The following is a 19082-nucleotide window of genomic DNA, read 5'->3' on the forward strand; positions in this document are numbered from 1 at the left end:
CCAACAATCCCCGCAGATCATGGCAACGAGACTAAGAGATCTATTCTGGCTTGCATAAGTTGCTATTGATCCATCTTTGCCATCATCCATTCCATGATGCCAGTAGCATACTTTAGGCCACTCCATTGATTGATGGAGGCATCGGCCTCGTTGTCGACCCCTGCTTGGAAGAGTCTGCGTATTCGAAAACAGTAATCCCTGTGGGGTCGCCTGGTAGAGGGTTGCAGACCCTGGAGACCCCGGAGTGCAGCACCTTGAACGAAGGCGGCCAGTCTGCACTGGAGACAAGTTGTCTCTCTTTCTTCTCTCGTGGCCTCTTATTCTTCATGATGGAGCCGGTACTAACCAGTATATGTGGTACCATAATCAACTCCCACAATGATCTTGTAAGGCCCATCTTCCTTCCTTCCTAGCTGAGATGGTGGAGCTGAGCCTTGTTCAAGCCATTTCAAGGGGTCGAGAAGACCCTTGCTGGTCCATTTTGCTAGACCTGACGATGTGAGTTCAATTGTGCTGTTTTCCTTGCATATGCAATGTAAGTGTGGGCGATGGTTCAAGGGTAGGGGCAAGGAGGGAAGTTTGAGGTGAGAGAAGTATGTATTACTCGGACTCGAGATGGGAGAAGGTGAATACATAGTAGAATGGCTCAAGCCAGGCAACCTCAGTTCAAACTCACTGCTGCCGCAAACGAGACAACCTACACCTCGGTCATCTCTTGCATCCGTTATCTCACTGTGGACATGGACTTAGGCCCCACAGAGGTAAGTTGCCTTTCTATCTCTATTCTGGGCAGTTTCTCGAAACTCGAATGATTGCGAGAGGCTCTCAGAGCATAAATGCAGTCGATCCCCGACCTGCATCTCCGGCAACTAAGCCGAGTTAGTCGCAAGATGGCAGTGAGACTTCTCGAGTCCAAAGGACAGGCTCATTCTGTGCTCGATTGTGGATGAAGACGAAGCACGCGAGCGCTCTGACGAACTTGAAGCGGTCTATCAGATGGCCGGCGACCTGGCATTGTCACTATGGGTAATGCGAACAGTTATGTAATGCGTTGCCCTCACGGCGCTTTCAAGATTCCAAAGTTCGAGCTTCATGGTGCGCGCACACCGATTACACAGATTGGATGAGGATGATCAGAGACTGGAAAGAGGGCTATACTATGCGTCCAGCCGGCTATACTGGCGTTTGGGAACGAGGATGGCGAGCATTATGACCAATACGAAGTGTGGGCGAAGTCTGTTGTGTTGGTGGAGGAAGGCGAGGCTGACTCGGATTCGTGATAGCTAGACTCAGGACGTTCTGGATCAGAGTTGCTATCTACTCTATAGTACAAGAATTGAAGAATGTGCCAAGCACATCAATACAGGAAGAACACGCAGAATCTCGTAAAGCACGTCCCTGCCACTCGCGATTGGGGGAGATATATGAGCAGAAGGTATGTTCATCAAGATAATGAAGGGCATGAATCAATGAAGAGGACCAAATTCCGTGGGCCGTCCGAGTATACAAGGGTGTCAAAACAGCGAGTGTCCTAAAAGCAATTTTGCAAGTTGCCTGGTCAATCATCACATCATTCCGGTTCAAAAGGGTGCGTGCGTCGTCTATCACATAACCGACAGCAAGAGAAAAGCAAAAGAGAGCATTTCCTCCTCAGACATGTGAAAAGCGCCAAGACTTGCCATGAATAGTTGGAAAGCTGCGCCCATAACCATCTCGAACACCACGATGATGATCAACACCAAAAAATAAGGTTAATGGAAGAGACAGTAAGAATGATGACTGTAGGGGAAATATCTCGGGGAGGTCATGCAAATAGTACCACTGGAGCATGAAATATTAATGGAAAGAACAGAGAGTACTGGCGTATCCTCATGCAATCGTATCGTTCCAAGCGATGAGGTGATCGAGCCTGAGATAGGTCAATCAGATGGGGGACTGGGGGTCGCTGCTGGTAGCGGGACGGTTAAACCACGGGATCCAGCTTCCGCGGTTCGCCTTCTTCCGAGCAGCTTCTTCCTCTTCTGCCAATCTGGTGGTTTCACTGACAAGACGCAGAGGGCGCAACTTGTTCTGCGTCATCACAGCGCCTGTGTAGTTGGTCATACCATTGCTGGAGCGCGGAGAGCTGGAAGTTGCACCCGTAGAAGCAGTATCTGCGGCATGATCGCTGGTGATGCTACCTGAGCTGCTCAAGCGACTATGTTCGGGCTGGCTTGACAGAGAAGGCGCACGGTTGCTGGCGCTCATACTGGACATGTAGCTTGCGTTAGAGAAAGCGCTTTGGCGTGACCCAGGTCCCATGAGGGTAGGGCTGATAGGACCTCCCGAGTTGCGGCCTCGATACATCTGACCGACAACTGCTGCAACATTAACGTCTGTCTGCTCAGATCTTGTCCTGCGGTGACCACGGATTGACTGGGCGCGCAGGGGGATGCTGGGTGCTGTCTCCGGATTTTCGTGGGCGGTGGGCACACTGGTCGGAGGTGGCATATAGCTAGTGGGGCGTGACCGGGGTTGGGTCTGAGGACGAGGAACATTGGAGTTCGGACCGCCTGCAACGACCGATTTGGCCCGCTGAAGGAGGGTCTGCGAGGAAGGTTCCTCTTTCTCTAACGGAGTGGGTGGTAGATCCTTGTTATGACCGACAGGGAGTCTCTTGGCTGGCGGGTCGTTCTCGTTCTTATCGAGAATCGTCTCGAACCCGTCATGCTGCAGCAGGCGGCTGATGATCCGCTCGATATAAAGAGTTAGGGCCTTGTTCTGGTCCTTGAGCGCCTTGACCTCGGACTCGAGCTTGCGCGTGTTGTCCGTTTCAGCCCTGGCATCTACAGACTCAAGCTCATCAGCCAGCGAACCCAACCCGCTGCCAGCTTCCTTGGTGTCCTCGTCTGCAGTGTCAGGATGGACCTCACGCATGAAATCACCCTTGGTAAAATCGCCATTTAAGGTTCGCTCACTCAGAAGCAATTGATAACTTTCATTGTCCTCCATCAAGCGAGCGTTAGCCATGCGAGCCTCCAGAAGCTCCTTCTCAAGTTCTCGCTGCCTGCCGCCGCCTTGGTTTTCCATCTCCACAAGCTTGATCTGGGACTCGGCCAATTCGAGCCTGAGAGATTCAATCAGCTTATCCTTCTGCAGAAGTAGGTTGGAGTTGTTTCGCGAGGGGCTTCGCTCGATCTGAGACGAGGGCGCAAATTGTCCATCCACATCTGGAGACGATCGGTTACGGAAGCTTGCTGTAGAGAGATAAAGTCAGATGGGAACTAGAATGACAAGCAGGAAAACGGGGTCTTACATGAGCGAGACATATTCTTGTCTGAATCGGAGTTGATTCGCTCTTTCTGAGCCAACGTTTCTTTGAGGCGCTGAATGGTCGCCTGCATCTCCTCCTCCCGACTTGCTTGTTGTTCCTTCTCCTGCAGCATGGCATTCCGCTCTTGTTCGTGGGCCTGTTCTAAGTCGCGAATCTGGCGCACATGGTCGCGGATTTCACCGTTGAGCGCTTCAAGCTTGCTGTCCTTCTCGTGCATCTGATCTTCCAATTTGCCTTGTTCGCTAATGGCCTCGTCAAGTCGCATTTGAAGGACACCTAGTTGCTTCTGATATTGTTCGGAGGCTGTCTCGGCCTTCTGCAGTTGTTCTTTGAGGTCATCAATGAGTGCTGCGTTCTGGGCTCGTGCTTCCTCATCGGAGGGGCTGGGTGTGATTTTGGGAGCACTTGAGGTGCTTAGGTTGGAGCGACCCGGCTTTCGGGCTGCAGCGCGCGCAGATACAGGTGTCGACGAACGGAGGGAGGGAGAACGAGTGACGCCATTTGTTGCTGTGCTAGGAGAGCGGGAATGGGTTCTGGATGGTGTCCCGTTAACTGTCGAATTCTCCGTAGTCGAGGATTTGGTGGCACTGCCCGGAATACTGGGCTTACGAGGCGTCGTAGACATGTTGGCCTATAACCGGACAATGGGAGATTGACCGAAAGCGACAGGTTCGGAGGCCAGAAATGCGAGACAACTCAGATAAGGGGAAGGGGAGGGGATAGCAAAAAAAAAGTGCCTCTGGGGATTGAGGGAAAAGAGTAGTGCAATGAAACAACCGGGAAATTAATTTAAGGAATGGAAGGCCGAGTCACAGTTGTAGTAGCGGTCAAAACAGTGGGCGCACTAGGTAACTATCTCGGTGGGGGAAAGGGTCGGGTTCTAATGGCGGGCGGGCAACGGAGGGGGGAGGCTAGGCTAAGTAGGTAAAGTACAAGTAGCCAACGTCGAGAGAGATGGGAAATACGCAAGGATGCAGAAGAGCAAACCGTTGCGCGGGATGGAATCCGGGTGGATATAGGGGGGGGATGAAAGTTAGGGATTGGGTGCGATCAGCATGAAGAGTGTTAGAGAAGAACAGTTTATAAAGTGGGATGAGGGGGAGAGAGAAAGTAACTAATAATTAATCTGAGAATTGAGAATTGCATGCAATACAATCTGTACAGTGAATGTACAATGTGTCTGTCTCCGGCTGTCTGTCTGTTTGATGGGCACGATTTCGTACCGTACATGACCGCTGTTTGCCCATGTTTGGCCGGTCTGGGTTACGTTACTTTGACCCAAGGACTCCCATGATGATTACCATCCTTTTGATGATGAATTCACTTTTTCCCGTGTTTGAGCCTCCAGCCAAGTCTTCTCAGGTCCTGGAAGGCTTTGCAGTGAATAGTCTAAATTTAATTCTCATTTCCTGACCTTCGATTTCATCTGCTGGGCCACAATAAGGTGGAGAGAAAGTCCGCTTCTACTGGAAATAGTGCCCGAATGCGGATCAATGATAGCAGCACCACAACCTTGACAACACGAAAGTCCCCAACCAATAAACCAACCAACCAACCTCCTTCCACCTTGACGACAACAACAACAACACGAACTCAATAGACACATGGCAACGATAAAGATAGCAGCCACTCTCGAAGCACCCCTCCCTCCCTCCAACAGGCCCCCTCGACTTCCTTGCTGCAGCCAGGGTCTGGCCGCTTCTTGACTTCCAGCCAATCATGAATGCTCGCTTTCAGGGGGCGGAGAAAACCCCCAAATACCCCGACTGCGCCACGTCTGTGGTTGCAACTTCCGGTCATGCATCAATGTAAGGCTATCCCACGATAGTCACGATATCAACAGCAATGTCAGCCAGCGAGGCAGTAAAAAAATGGGAGCTGATGGGCAGTGAAGAACGACCCGGGTATCAGTATATCCCCGTTAATTGACTGCCTAGGCAACCCGTTGTATACTATCCGAGCTCTCGTGAAAGCCGAGGGACCATCCATGTACGAGCACCGTCCGCACCAGGGAACCTACTCTCAGCTGTTTGATTTCGCGTATTCAGTCTTCCATAACCTTAAGTGCTGCGAAGTGTTATCAGATCGCTCTCTGAGCTTCTGATATTCGCCAGCCTCTAACATGGCATGACTGTCTATCTCCCGTCAAGGAGAAACAAGCCATCTCCCCTCTATTTGTAAATATCAGAGGGCTTCGATCGGCCACGAAATATCAATATTCCCAGTGGACAGAATCACATTTGCAATCACCTGTTGCTTCGTTTCATGGACAAACCTTATGCTCTGGACTGCTGTGCGGAATTGCGTGGGCTCCTTTATTGAGCCAGGGTCATATCTCTAATCATTTCGCTCTGGCGTTCATGGCGTTTCTCTGCTAGGTCATCAGGTAATGGGTGTAAGTCTTCCGCTAAGAATCTTGACCACATCATACATTTACACCACATTTCTTGAGAAGCACTTTATCGTTACGATCATGTGTCCTAGCGCTTGGGCTTATGTCGTCACGAGAATGTATTCTGGTCGTCAGGATACGGGGATAGTGCTTGATGGACTCTTTCTAAAGCTGCGGATACCAGTAACCGTGGCGTCTCCTTCAGCAATGTGCCTGACATATGTTGCGAAACTAGTCAGCCGACTACAATCTTAAATTACAGAATTAGAGCCTGGATCAGGATGTATTCTATGGGACCGTGTAGTATACAAGAGCCCACGTGCAAAGTATAATACAGCCAGGCTTCTTCTTGCAGGCCGCGGTTTTGCTGAATAGCCACCCGGAGCGGCACTTATCACATATATCAATAAGGCGGAAGTACTTCGGCTATGAGTCTTGAGTGAAGTTTGGTTCCAGGGCAATATGTATGCCCAAATCAATTGGGACAGGGCGCCGATGTACGCAGATGATGTCCCGTCGGCCTTTCGGCCACAGGCCCATCCTTCTGGGTCAGAATCACGTGCGATCGTTCCACACGATATCAACGCCGGAAATGGGTCACGTGCACGGTCACTAATCGGAACCGGGACGGAAGAAGTGGGATCCGCGATTTGTCGAACCCACAAAAAAGAGCGGTAACAGGCTTTTTCGATTCTATTCCTATCTCAAGACAAGGCCGGAGCGCACTCTCTTTACAACAAAACCACATTCAACCTTTAGGTATGTGGTTTCTCACTGAAAGACATGGCTGAGTGACGGCCTGCTCTCAACCATTGCCAAATCTTTTTTTGGTTCTGGTTGAGTGTGGTTGCTCATTCCAGCAGAGCTTGGCTGAAAAAAATGCATCCCGAGCGAACCTTTGCTGATTCAAATTGATCACGCAGAAGTTTAGTCTTCGACAGCGTAACGATGGCCCCCAAGAGCAAGAAGACCGGTGACACCATCAACTCGCGCCTGGCGCTTGTTATGAAGTCCGGAAAGGGTATGTTAAAGCTGAAATCTTTTGAGATGTCATGATGGTCGCTAACTGTTCTCGATGCAGTCACCCTCGGCTACAAGTCTACCATCAAGACCCTCCGCTCCGGCAAGGCCAAGCTGGTCATCATCGCTGCTAACACTCCTCCCCTCCGCAAGAGTGAGCTCGAGTACTACGCCATGCTTGCCAAGACCCCCGTTCACCACTTCTCTGGTAACAACGTGAGTGCCACTTATCTCCGCCTTGAAGGCAGTTGTCAGGGCACAGTCGATACTCTATCAGGGGAAGACTTCGCTTCAGGTTTAGATGGGTTGCTGACTGGTTGCTATAGATCGAGCTTGGTACTGCTTGCGGTAAGCTCTTCCGCACTAGCACCATGACCATCCTCGACGCTGGTGACTCCGACATCCTCTCCAGCCAGTAGGTGTTAGGATCGTGCCAATGACTTTCATGTTATGTCTGAATGTGTTGAATGTCGCAAGATGCGACACTCTTATGACATGCTTTAGATAATGACAAGAAAAAATCCTTCACACCAAATGACGCGCAACTGCAATAAACTGTCGCGTAGGAAGCCAAGACTGGACCAGTTCTTACTGTAAGAGCGTAGGCGTATCTAGCGGAAGGGAGCTTCTGACTCACCACCACTGCCAAGGAACATGTTCTTTTGACCCAGCGACGACTCATCGCAAGGGCACATGCTGCATGAAGCCATAAGCAATAATTGCCTCCTTAAAAATCGAAAATCATGAATTCTGTAAGCAGTCAGATCATTGCCAGCGGACGACAACTGGTCAGAATGTCGCCGACTCTGACAAATGCGTCATGGGCGAGGGCGGGCGGTGATTGGTGGAGAGGCTAGGGTTTAGGGCTGCGCCACTCGGTAGCGGGCGGACGGATTGCTTGGAAATCAACGTCGAAAGTCTCCTGCCCGCCCGCGAGAAGACCTTTTTCCTTTTCTCCCTTTGGAATCCCCGACACCACCTTTCTCGACAACCCACCCAGGAAGCCAACTTCCCAACCGTCAAAATGGCCCGCCGTCCCGCGAGATGTTACCGCTACTGCAAGAACAAGGTGCGTTGAGAGAGATGTTCGTTTGGAATATTGGTTTTTGTGTGTACATGTGTGTGTGTGAACGCGTGATGTGGATCTGCGCTCGGTCGGGAGGGGAAACCTTTGCCTCAGTTGTGGGATGGGGAATGAGGACAGATGAATTGCGTCAGGACAAGAAGAGGAGGATGGTGCTGGATGCATATACATCACTTTGGATATCCGCTCAAAGGGTCAGAGAAAGGTGATTATGCAAGATAAACTAACATGTCGACATCATACAGCCCTACCCTAAGTCCCGGTTCAACCGTGGTGTTCCCGACCCCAAGATCCGCATCTTCGATCTTGGACGTAAGAAGGCCAACGTCGATGACTTCCCCCTCTGCGTTCACCTCGTCTCCAACGAGTACGAGCAGCTGTCCTCCGAGGCCCTCGAAGCTGCCCGTATTTGCGCCAACAAGTATGTCAACCACCAAATCACCCAGCGATGACAACCAACCAGAAAACTAACCAACAACAATAGGTACCTCGTGAAGATCGCCGGTAAGGAAGGTTTCCACCTCCGTGTCCGCGTCCACCCCTTCCACGTCATCCGTATCAACAAGATGTTGTCCTGCGCCGGAGCCGATCGTCTCCAGACCGGTATGCGTGGTGCCTTCGGTAAGCCCCAGGGTACCGTTGCCCGTGTGAACATCGGCCAGATCATCCTGTCCGTCCGCACCCGTGACTCCAACCGCGCCACCGCCATTGAGGCCCTCCGCCGCTCCATGTACAAGTTCCCCGGTCGCCAGAAGATCATCGTCTCCAAGAACTGGGGTTTCACCCCCGTCCGCCGCGAGGACTACGTCCAGCTCCGCCAGGAGGGCAAGCTCAAGCAGGACGGTGCCTACGTCCAGTTCCTCCGTGGCCACGGTCTCATCGAGGAGAACATGAAGCGCTTCCCCGAGGCCTACGAGAACCTGTCCCAGGCTTAGATTTTCTGAGTCCGGGATGTGTGTTCGCGTAGTGTGATGGGTGTTAAGTGGGAAAAAGAATGTTCATTAGCATTTCATCGTGTTCTCTTTTTTTTTATAATGTGATCGGAACTACCCCAAACCATGATGATATTCCCTTAACATCCTGATTCGGAAGCTATCTCCTCAAGTTTAGTCTATTGGTACACTCCGCGAATTAGTAGGCTGAGAATCTGCCCTACGATGTAGACCGTACTTCAACCTCAACCCTCGAATATCTGAGAGACAAATCGCTTTCTCCGCAGACAAGCATGTCACCAAAAAGCCAAGCCCCCATCCCTCGACCGCTACGTAAAGCATAGCTTCTGTTATGAATCTCCAGATGAGACCTCGGCTCCAAAGCACGGCCTCAATTCGATGTCGTTCATATCATATACCTCAAATCCACCACCGGCCACATGAATTTTACACCTTCCATCAACAGCAACCCCTACCATATCAAGGTTTAAATGCTAGCATCCAGTAGACATGCATGCCGCCGGCAAAGTCAAAACGCACGACCGACCTACCTAAGACCGGTCCTCTCTCCCTCCTTTCCACGCCCATCATTAGTTCCCCAGGTAGCACCAAGTCAGATTGAATTGCGGGTACTTGTCCGAGTCTTACCTCCCTATGGCCCCTTGACCACAATGATATCAATCATCCGGAAACCCTGGGGTACTCCGTATACTACTAGTGTCTCGGTTAATATCATACTACCCCGTACTCCGTCCTACTTGTTGGACTCCCGCGGCTGCCGGTTTATATCATTTATCGATAAAGTATACTTATGCTATATACACCTTAACAAAGTTTATTGATAAAAGTCACCGAGGGCTCACTTACCACGGTGGAAACGGGGTCTAGTTGCAATCTACTTCTAAACTAGCTGGTAATATTTGTATATAGTGACTGGTATGATCGAAAAATATATCATATTATAGGCGATAACCCTTGTCATTCACTGTTGTCAACAGTTGTCAACAGCAGTGAGTAACAGTTGTCGATGGTCGTCGATGGTTGTGAACAGTTATCAATAGTTTTGATTAGGTTTTCTACTAATTAAGAACTGGTGTAAAACTTCTAGAAACCCTTTAGAACTTGTATCCCACCGTTCTAGATCAGTCTATACCTGTTTATCATCGGTTGGCAAATACACCGTCCTACTTCTCCCTCTCCTTGTCAACTGTGTTACGATAAATTGATGTCAGCAGCTATGTCACACTCACTGAAACCCGACTGGCATTTTTGATCCATGGAAGTATAGATGCTGGTTTATGAGGATGCTGGTCAAGCTAGAACCCAAAATCCCTGAGTACTTACCCTTAAAAGCACCAACCATCATCATCGGGGCCTACAATCGTTAATCCACATGTTGAAGGCATAAGATACCTCTACAGGTTTCGAACATCTAATCAGTCATCTCTGCCCATGTCTTCTAAAACACTTAGTCTCATGGTGGTGCCCTGCGGCGTTACATTCGCCAACACTGGAACTAGCCTCTATTTCCACAAACACACAGACGCCCGCTCAATCGTGCCCTTGTTACAAACAATGACGGAGAGTCACACCTTTCTAATTTGTATACCCTGCTCAATTTCGCCAGTAATCGAGTTGCCCCTGTTGCCGCTCTAGATGTCGTTGACGGTGTAATGTGAGAAGGAGATGAGATGGGAAAAATGGCCAGATATGTACCTAAATGTATCAGAGGCGATGATTCAACAATGACGTTTCAAAGAATAATATCCGGAACTCCAGGTCCGAAAGGTGGTAATAATATGTTCGATGGCCAGCATGCAATACCTTATGTAAGAACAATACCCTCAGCGATCTGATCACACATCTCCCCAAGCGCCAACGCCAGCTGCGACAGGTGCAACCGCACTTCCACTACCAACACTCCCTCCAATGTCCCAGTAGTTTCGACTGGAGCCCGTCAGTGTTCGACGGCTGGAGATGGCGGACATCTTCGCGCTTTGACTTGCACAGCTGGAGCTAGGTCTGCGGAACCGTTGGCGGAGGACGGATGACGAGACCCCAGTCGGTCCTGATTGGTGGGAAGAATATTGAGATTGACGTCGAATTTGTGCTTGAGAGCGAGCGTGCGCACACGCAACGAGAGGATGATGTTGGCGTATGATCGCGGCGCGGCGAGAAGCATCCTGCGGAGGATGGTGGGAGGTATGAGATAACGAGTCCGTGTTGTTGCCTCTTTGGCTGAAGCGGTTACGCAGGTAGCGGAAAACCACCGAGACATCCAACTCTCGCTCCCAATACTCCTTCTCTTGTTGAATGCGCGCCGATTCGGTCAACGGATCGCCTGCAGAACTGCTGCTACCACGGCCCAAGTCGTCATCGTCTTCAATACCCCATTGAGCCGCGTGTTCTCGACTATCAGGAACCTGCAAGGTGGGGGTGAAATGGGGCGATAATAATGACTCAGCATTATTCGTTGACTCGGTCATAGTGGTGGGCTCTAAGGAAGCAGACATTGGTGTATTCTTTTCGGGGAGACGGTCCAGAGGAATACCAGCATATTGGTTGGGTATTTCCGTTGACAGATTGAGATAAGTTGTGAAAGCACCGGGATGCTCACAGAGCTGATGAACAAGTAGTCCCAGCTCACGCGCAATGCGCTGAAGTAGCTTGTCCTTCCATGGCGGGCTTTGGTCCGATGTAGACTTCAGCTCCTGATTCATTGCTTCCTCGAGATTGAAACCACTATCTGACCCCGCCGGCGTGTCTATCTCCACGTCCTCTGTGTACGGCAAAGACTCTCCAAAGAGGACAGAGAGCAAGGAGTCGTCAATCCCGATCAGATCTTGAATCACTTTGCGGGTAATGCGTTGCCATAAGGTTTCCTCCTTGTCAGCTCCCTGTTGGGTTGTCGAAGAGGCAGGCGTAGAAGACGCCTCTAGAACCTCTGCAGGCGCAACCACTTGCTCGGCTTGTCCACTGAGTCGACTAGCATGGCTATCCCGACGCTGCCGGGTGGCTTTCTCAATCTCGTATAATAGTGCCCGACTCTGCTCCATCCTCCACTTCTCAATACGTTGCCATCTTTCCCTCTCGACATCAGCTTCTTCACGTGCAATCGAATCTAATTGATGCTGCGCGCTTGAACGCCGCCGGGGCTGTAGATCGGGTCTTCGATGAGGATTAAATCGCTCGTGTTGCCACAGCTGATGTTGTACCGCCTCGCTGGAGGCTTGAAAGCTACCTAATCCGTCATGAGCGGGTAGCGTGACTGGTGCTCCAGGCTCGTCTGCTACTAGAGATGGCGCCCGAAAGGCGTGAAGACCATCATCTAGACTATCTAATTCAGTTCCGTCATCGTCTATCGGATCGTCGAGGGCGTCGTCGCCCGCCTCGCTTTCCGGACCGACAGCTGATCGCGTTGCCGTATCAAAGGAACCAAAATCACTCAAGCGAGCATATGTTCGTGGGGTGCGATCCGTGGACGTTGTGGGGGTGCGGGCGCTGGTGGAGGGCTGCTGGGTAGGAGAAAAGAGCACCCATTCTGTCGCTTCGTGTTCTGGTAGCTGCGAGAGTGGGGACGGAATATCAAGAGCCGGAGATGGCAGGGAATGCGAATATGAAGGACGACGACGGGGAACTTGTGGTGGTAAACGAAAAGCCATGGGTTGACAGTGCAATGTAGATGAATCTTCGAGGGGAGTTCGTGGGGGAAGGAGAGATAAGATGGCGCTTTATCGATCGCGGCAGATCTTCCCCGCGTGACGAACACCAGAGGGAAATCCGAAGAGAATTGTTGAGTATTGGAGGAAAAGGACACAACAAGTTGAGGTCGCAAGGTATATATGAAAGTGGAAAAATAAAGACTGGTCGCAAAAGTGGATTCTGAAACGCAACAGACGGTTCCTAGACGGGGAGGACAAGGTCGAAACAGGAAGATGATCAGTCCGATAGCGGTGTATTGTTGGGGCTGATGATGAATGACGGATGACGTGGGATTAGGTGTATGAGATAAGAATGAAGGTTATGGCGTGGAGTGATCCAACATCCACCCGAAAGGGAGAGAGACGTGACTTTCTCTGTCCCCCACCACGAATTCGGTGTGGCACAACTCGGCAACAAAGGATAAATGGAGGGAAAGGAGAAAGCATCAGGGAGATTGGAGTAGGAGAGGAGGAAAAGAAGGAGGAAAGGAAAAGGAAGAAAAAGGAGGACGAAGAAGACACGGAGGAGGTGATGCACTGCATGTCACCAGACCTGATAAGGAAGGCACAAATACTCTCTTCTCTGGGCTGTCAACTGGCAATCCATCCATCCATCGTCCAGAAAGGAGAAACTGGGCCGATTAATCACACTAGCGATAATAGTTAGTGATTGCGATGGATGAATGCCGTCGATGCCTCGACCTGATTATGGGAGGACTATTGACTCAATCTGGCTAAATCGGATGATCGACGGAGGTCCGCAAGAGCATCTCCATCTTGACACAGTACTCCCGGGTATGTTCATGGGTATCCGACGCCCAACTCATCGCAGATGCACTCCAGATGAGTCTCAGGCAATCATGTTTCTTTGCTCTCGCTTAGAATTTGCCTGTCACCCTCCCCCTCCATCTCGACCAAGGATCAGCCCAGTGCTGATCATTCCATATTCGCTTGCCCTTCCCTCTGATCTCAATGACATGTCATCTTTGATCTTCCCTGCATGGTTCATGGCTGTCAGGGGGCCAGCCAGACCCCTCCCCCCACTATCTACGTGAATTCAGACTCATTCATCTGGTAAGGTGGGTATTATGAGGTTGCGCTCTCGGGACTGGCAGCCATCTAATCATCTATCTATTTACAGGTGGGGCTGCAGACTAGGCAAAGGAAGCGCAAGCACAGATGTTTGGACCAAGGAAATCTACCCAGACAATGCTTCTCCGACCCAATCCATCTGCACGGCGCTCACCCCACGCGCGTAACTACGGTTCGTAAAAACGAACTCGTTATACAGGATTGCCTCCACCTTCTTGCCGAACAACACGCTCGACGGGTGGATTGCCACCGTTTGGTTCCCCACTACCGTACGATAGCTGCCATCCGGTACGAGGCGCGCCGTGTTCGTAGCGAATCCTCGAAGGAAACTCTTTAGAATGAACATTGGGGAGGAGGAGTTGTTCGTGGTTGCAGAGCCCCGGGTATCATTGGCGAGAAGCTTGGCTTGTCGGCACTGGGCAGTAAGTTGCTTGCGAACATCCTTCAACAAGCATGGTGGTTAGTGCAAAATTCAACAAGTCCGTAAATCATCACTAATCACACGAGAGCGTTCGAATGGGGAAACGTACCATAACAGATTGCATGGCACGGTGGGAGACGAGATGTCTCTCAGCCCATGCTTTGCGATCCGTATTCTCGGCGGCGTAAGCTTGTACTGTAGCCAACATGGTGAGATGATCGCCCTCTCTCCGATACAGATCCCGTCGCGCAACCTCCGCCTCTTCCTTCTTTTCTTCCGAGGTCGTATTGAGGAAGATATTCTCAACACTGAGACACGAAATGATATCGATGACATCTAATAGACAATCCGTCCCAAACTCTGAAGCAGCCAGCAGCACTCGACCGAGTGTCGGCGTTAGAGGAAGCTTGGCGATGTGTCTCCCGATTGAGCTAATCTTGCCGGTTTCTTCCAAAGCATCAATGCTCAGCAGTTGCAAAAGTGCCTTCTCCAAAGCCTCCCGTGGAGGTCGCGTCAAAAATGGGAATCCCATAATATCGTCGACGCCGCGAGCCTTCATGTTGAGCAACGCTTGACTCAGATCACAACGGAGAATCTCGGGAGTGTTGGTTTCATCCAAAGCCAGGTAATCCTTCTCAGTATAGAGACGGTAACACGAACCGGGCGCTTCACGACCGGCACGACCCTTACGCTGAATCGCCGCAGACTTAGAGATTGGCTTGACTAGCAGAGAATCCAAACCAAGACGCGAGCGAAATTGCTTGACCTTGGCCTTGCCGCAGTCAACCACGTGCCGCACTCCAGACACTGTGACGGAGGTTTCGGCAATGTTCGTGGCCAAGATGATCTTGCGAGTTCGTGGTGGTGCAGGAAGGAAGACTCGTTGCTGGGCAGCTTGAGGTAGGGCTGCGAAGAGCGGCAGGACCTGGATTTTGGGCAGAGCAGGGTCCATCCCCACAGCATACTCATTCACAAGATTCTCGAGTGCCTCCACCGTTTCCTGGCCAGTCAAGAACACAAGGATGTCACCCGGCAGAGGCTCTTTGTAATGAATGTTGAAGATCACCTTGAGCGCTGCGTCGATGAAATCATGCACAGGCTCGGGGGAGTAGATGACCTTGACTGGGAACTGACGACCCTTGATATGGCATGCAGCAATGCCCTCATCCTCTTTCGTGTCCTTTGACGGGCTGTCCGCGCCCTTACTTTCCTCCGTAGCTCCTTCAATAGCACGCCGAGGCTTCAATCCCTCCTTGAAGAAGCCCATGAGGCTCTCCATATCGACCGTAGCACTCATAACCACGACCTTCAAAGGCACCCCGCCTCGGCCCTCGAGCTTTCCCGATACCATATTCCTCAGGAACCCAAGCACCTGATCAACATTGATACCGCGCTCGTGCACCTCATCCACCACAATGGCACTATACTTGGTCAACCACGGATCATGCAGCATCTCCTGAAGCAGCATTCCCTCCGTGAGAAACTTGACCTGCGTACTCGGCGATGTCGACGTATCGAATCGCACCGAGTAACCGACCCTACTCGCCGGGGAGGAATTCCCCAGCGGCGTGCCCATCTCATCGGCGACACGCCTCGCCAACGAGATTGCAGCCACCCTTCTCGGCTGCGTGATGGCGATGCACCCGCCGACCTGCACCTCTTTCTGCTTCTTGTTGTTCGTCCCGGACCCATCATCCTCAGCAACCCTCGCCTTCACCGACCGACACCACTTCTCCGTCACCAGGAATTGCGGAATTTGCGTACTCTTACCGCTACCCGTCTCTCCAATCAACAGCATCACATCGTTCCGACGCAAATGCGCCCGGATCTCGTCCGCATGCGGGAAAATCGGCAATTTCTTGCGCAGCTGGTAGAGCGCCTGCGCCTTCTCGCGCAGCGGACCGTAGTTGCCTTTCGGCTTCCCACCGCCCAGTCCAGATTTCGTTGTGCCCGCCGCTCTCGAGTTATTCTTGCTGTTGTTGTTGCGGTGGTGAAGGGGTGACTTGCCACCCTCCTCAAGGGCAGTCTCATCCTGCTTGTCCTTCTGCGCGTGCTTCTTCTCTGGCTTCTTCGTCCGGATTGCAGGTTTATCCTCTTCTGCGTTTACCGTACCGTTCGTCTCTCCCTTAGACTCTGCCGCCGCAAGGGAGCCCGAACCTTCTTCGCCCTCTTTCACAACCTTCCGCTTCTTGTTCTTCTTCTGCTTCTTCGATCCATCGTCGCCGTCGGTCCCGGTTCCCTTCCGTTTCGTTCGGGCGGTTTCTGTGTGTATTTGATCTGCCGTTCCGTTTGAGTCTGCATTTGAAGGAGTAGATTTGCTGGCGGTAATAGCGTTGTCCTCGTCGTCGAAGACGGTGCGGACCCGTTCGGGCATTGTTTTCTCTCTTCCCTTTGGGTTCGGTGTCACGCTTAGAGGTATATTGTAAAAGCAGTAGATAAGAGGGAGTAGCGGTGGAGTAATATTATATTATAAACGTGAGAAGATCAAATCCCATGTCGCGTGGATTGCGACGGCTGGTGTTGTTTCTTGCGGACTTCTAGGCGGAGAGAGCGTTCTCTCCCCGAAATTTTTTTGATGGGGCTGGACTTCCGCAGGTGTATCTTATCGATAAAGAATTTCTTGGCGTCAAGCTTACGATAAGCCTTGAGGGGACCCTATCGCCGCACTGGAGCATAAGTATAGGGTTGAGTAGAGCTTATTTGAAGTCATTAGGTACTTTGCCTGGCTTCATTTTATTAGAAATGTATCCATGCCTTTCATCTTCTTTGTTCGCTATTTCAAATTATAATCAAAGTATAATTGGTGTAGCATCATGATGTGTATATTAGATCGTATTATCGTAACCTTGATGATTTATATATATCTAAGCTGACTCTACTATCTGACCGGGAATATCTTATCAACTCGAGTTTTGAGCCAAATCAATCCAAGGGAATTCATGTCCACATATGCTTCGTTCAGTTCAGGCCCCAGTCTCGAACGCGCCGGAAGACAAACGAGCGATCATTCTTGAGACCGAACTCAGCCCAATCGTCGGTGAGTTTGTTATAGCTCCAGTAACCCTTCCAGGTCAACTTCGTATTTTTCGATGGGTTCGATGGTGAGACGTTGGGCTGGTTCGATTTGGCTGCAGGTGTCGACCGGAGCGACAGCTGCAAGAGATACATGTACTTCGGGCCCACACCTTCGGTTTCTATTATAAGGTCTCGAGGATCTGAAGGGGACGCGGCTGCTTTTTCAGGCAATGACTTATACGCAGTGGAGATTTCAACTGGCGCGTCTTCAGAAGATGAATCGGAGTCGGAGACAGGCTTGGCCAAGCGCCAGCGGCCCCGGTAGGCGTGTCTCAACGCTTCCAGCGCGATATGCGGAATGGGATCGAGCGCGTCGGCGGTTACAGTGGCATCCGAAGTGTGGCGTGGATGTTGCTTGTGAGTCGTCGCTCGGGCAATCTTGACATTCTCTTTGCTGATGTGAGGCACCACCTCGCGGGGTTCCACTGTGGTAAGTAAGTAGACGACGGAGCCGTCTGGATAGAAGCGAAGGTATCGGTAGTAGGTGACAATATGAATTGGACTGTTCCAGGAGACACTCTGGTACGCTGCAGCAGCACCTGGGCGCGTGTAGTTGACTGTGCTAATGTAAATCCCCGTGAACCGAATCCGGGGGAGCACCTGAAAAACTTCGCTCCACGAAGACAGAGGTTCAGGAATCTGAACCGGCATCGACTGAGGAAACGGTGTGTATCGTGGTCCTAGATTATGTTCGGGGTTGCCGTGGATATCGCAAGCAAATGCGTAGTGCATGGATTTGAAACCAAACTCCGAGCCTTGGCACAGTCGCCTCCAAATATGCTGCTCATGTGCGAAGTGGTAGGCAAAGCGCTTGCAGACCAGTGCCATCCGACAGAGAGTCGCCGGGTCCATCAGTGCCACATGTCTCAGTATTTCAACCAGAACCTCTGACGGGACTTCAGAAATGGGACACGGTGGAGGAGGTGTGTTCTCAATTAATGGTTCCGCTTGAGGAATCGGAAGGTGAGCGAAAGATGCGATGAGCTCGGGCGTCGGCAGGATCGGGGTCTCATTTTGACTTTGCTGATCGGCCGACTTGCTAGGAGTAACGCCAGAAGAAGGAGCCTGTGCAGATTTCTTCCACGCCGCGGCGAAGTATTTGTTACGGTATGTCTTATCGACTGCAGAGTCCAACTATGGAAAATGAACAAGTCAAAGATGATCGAGACTGCCAGTTGTTCGAATTCTACTCACCCTGTATGCTTTACGATAGTGTTGTACACTGTCTCCGAGTTTGCCTTCTGCCTCCTTCTCAACCGCTCGCTCGAAGTGCTCTAGAGCCGATTTGGGTTCTTCTCGAGACGCGGGAGGATGGAAAGCATCTTCATCGGCGTGGTGTACACTCAGCTGACCCATTCCATGGATTATCTCGCTATGATCGACAGAATCTGCGCCTCCATGCTCTTCTTCACGCTGCGATGCCTCATGGCGGGTAGGTGGTAAATGGCTCGACGGGGTTGTCGAAGGCTTGGACGGCCTTGGTTGCGCAGGGGTAGGCCTAGAATGTTTGGTCCGCTGCGCAACTTCTTCGCGCCACTGGCGTCGAAATGACTCGAGTTCGGCATTGTCCTCCATTGTCGAGGTTGTGACAAGCTCGGCGAACAGAACCCCAGACTGATAAGCGGGCTAGTGCGGGACTGGCTTGAATTGCCGCGACCGAGGGTTCAGCTAGAGGTGCAATGGCCAAGAATATTGGGACTGTCGTCGAATGAAAGCACCCAGGAGTGAGACACATCGACAAGCCTTTAGAAGATCATTTCCTGCTGCAGCAATCGGTGAAGAAGCGAACGGAAACGGCAGACAGGAACATGCTGAGGCCAAAAAGGTAGTCAAGGAAGAGTTGGGGGAGGGACGTAGCGGATGCTTATCAATATTATCTCCGGCCCTTAACCTGTTCAATGAGAGTTTCGTAGGTCCAGCCGCCACCGCCGACCGCCGACGTCCCGAGCGTTCTTTTTCTCTGACGCATGTTTCTCCCCTCTTACGTCTGTTGCAGATCCTCGACTCATACCTTTTCATACCTTGCTACTCGCACACCCGCCCCATCCCGAG

General features: G+C 51.3%; 7 protein-coding genes across 7 annotated transcripts; 2 read left to right on the forward strand and 5 right to left on the reverse strand.

Moving 5' to 3' along the window:
* Positions 1-1744: 1744 nt before the first annotated feature.
* On the reverse strand, positions 1745-3938 carry BP01DRAFT_403154 (uncharacterized protein; the record flags this gene model as incomplete). Its single annotated transcript, XM_025578671.1, has 2 exons — positions 1745-3236; positions 3296-3938. The coding sequence occupies 2 exons, from the start codon at positions 3936-3938 to the stop codon at positions 1924-1926; spliced, it is 1956 nt and encodes a 651-aa protein (XP_025429134.1). The 3' UTR covers positions 1745-1923.
* A 2469-nt stretch (positions 3939-6407) lies between these two features.
* BP01DRAFT_109391 (60S ribosomal protein eL30) lies at positions 6408-7159 on the forward strand. Its single transcript, XM_025570305.1, has 4 exons — positions 6408-6464; positions 6632-6726; positions 6787-6941; positions 7052-7159. Exons 2-4 carry the CDS (start codon positions 6654-6656, stop codon positions 7142-7144), a joined length of 321 nt encoding a protein of 106 aa, XP_025429135.1. The 5' UTR covers positions 6408-6464; positions 6632-6653; the 3' UTR covers positions 7145-7159.
* Positions 7138-7469, reverse strand: BP01DRAFT_109380 (uncharacterized protein). Its single transcript, XM_025570304.1, has one exon. The coding sequence runs from the start codon at positions 7405-7407 to the stop codon at positions 7174-7176; it is 234 nt and encodes a 77-aa protein (XP_025429136.1). The 5' UTR covers positions 7408-7469; the 3' UTR covers positions 7138-7173.
* Positions 7470-7685: 216 nt separating this feature from the next.
* On the forward strand, positions 7686-8840 carry BP01DRAFT_358912 (60S ribosomal protein uL16). The gene is made up of 3 exons (XM_025575553.1): positions 7686-7794; positions 8055-8230; positions 8294-8840. The coding sequence occupies exons 1-3, from the start codon at positions 7750-7752 to the stop codon at positions 8742-8744; spliced, it is 672 nt and encodes a 223-aa protein (XP_025429137.1). The 5' UTR covers positions 7686-7749; the 3' UTR covers positions 8745-8840.
* A 1657-nt stretch (positions 8841-10497) lies between these two features.
* On the reverse strand, positions 10498-12764 carry BP01DRAFT_109423 (uncharacterized protein). Its single transcript, XM_025570306.1, has one exon. It carries the CDS (start codon positions 12401-12403, stop codon positions 10598-10600), a length of 1806 nt encoding a protein of 601 aa, XP_025429138.1. The 5' UTR covers positions 12404-12764; the 3' UTR covers positions 10498-10597.
* Positions 12765-13471: 707 nt separating this feature from the next.
* BP01DRAFT_358917 (putative ATP-dependent RNA helicase (Hrh1)) lies at positions 13472-16487 on the reverse strand. The gene is made up of 2 exons (XM_025575554.1): positions 14065-16487; positions 13472-13976 (listed from the first exon to the last, which is right to left on the reverse strand). Exons 1-2 carry the CDS (start codon positions 16327-16329, stop codon positions 13641-13643), a joined length of 2601 nt encoding a protein of 866 aa, XP_025429139.1. The 5' UTR covers positions 16330-16487; the 3' UTR covers positions 13472-13640.
* Positions 16488-16767: 280 nt separating this feature from the next.
* BP01DRAFT_324146 (putative F-box protein (Pof7)) lies at positions 16768-18859 on the reverse strand. The gene is made up of 2 exons (XM_025572813.1): positions 18225-18859; positions 16768-18164 (listed from the first exon to the last, which is right to left on the reverse strand). Exons 1-2 carry the CDS (start codon positions 18603-18605, stop codon positions 16914-16916), a joined length of 1632 nt encoding a protein of 543 aa, XP_025429140.1. The 5' UTR covers positions 18606-18859; the 3' UTR covers positions 16768-16913.
* Positions 18860-19082: the final 223 nt, after the last annotated feature.

This window comes from Aspergillus saccharolyticus (genome assembly GCF_003184585.1).
Source record: "Aspergillus saccharolyticus JOP 1030-1 unplaced genomic scaffold BP01scaffold_29, whole genome shotgun sequence".
NCBI classification, from domain to species: Eukaryota; Fungi; Ascomycota; class Eurotiomycetes; order Eurotiales; family Aspergillaceae; genus Aspergillus; species Aspergillus saccharolyticus.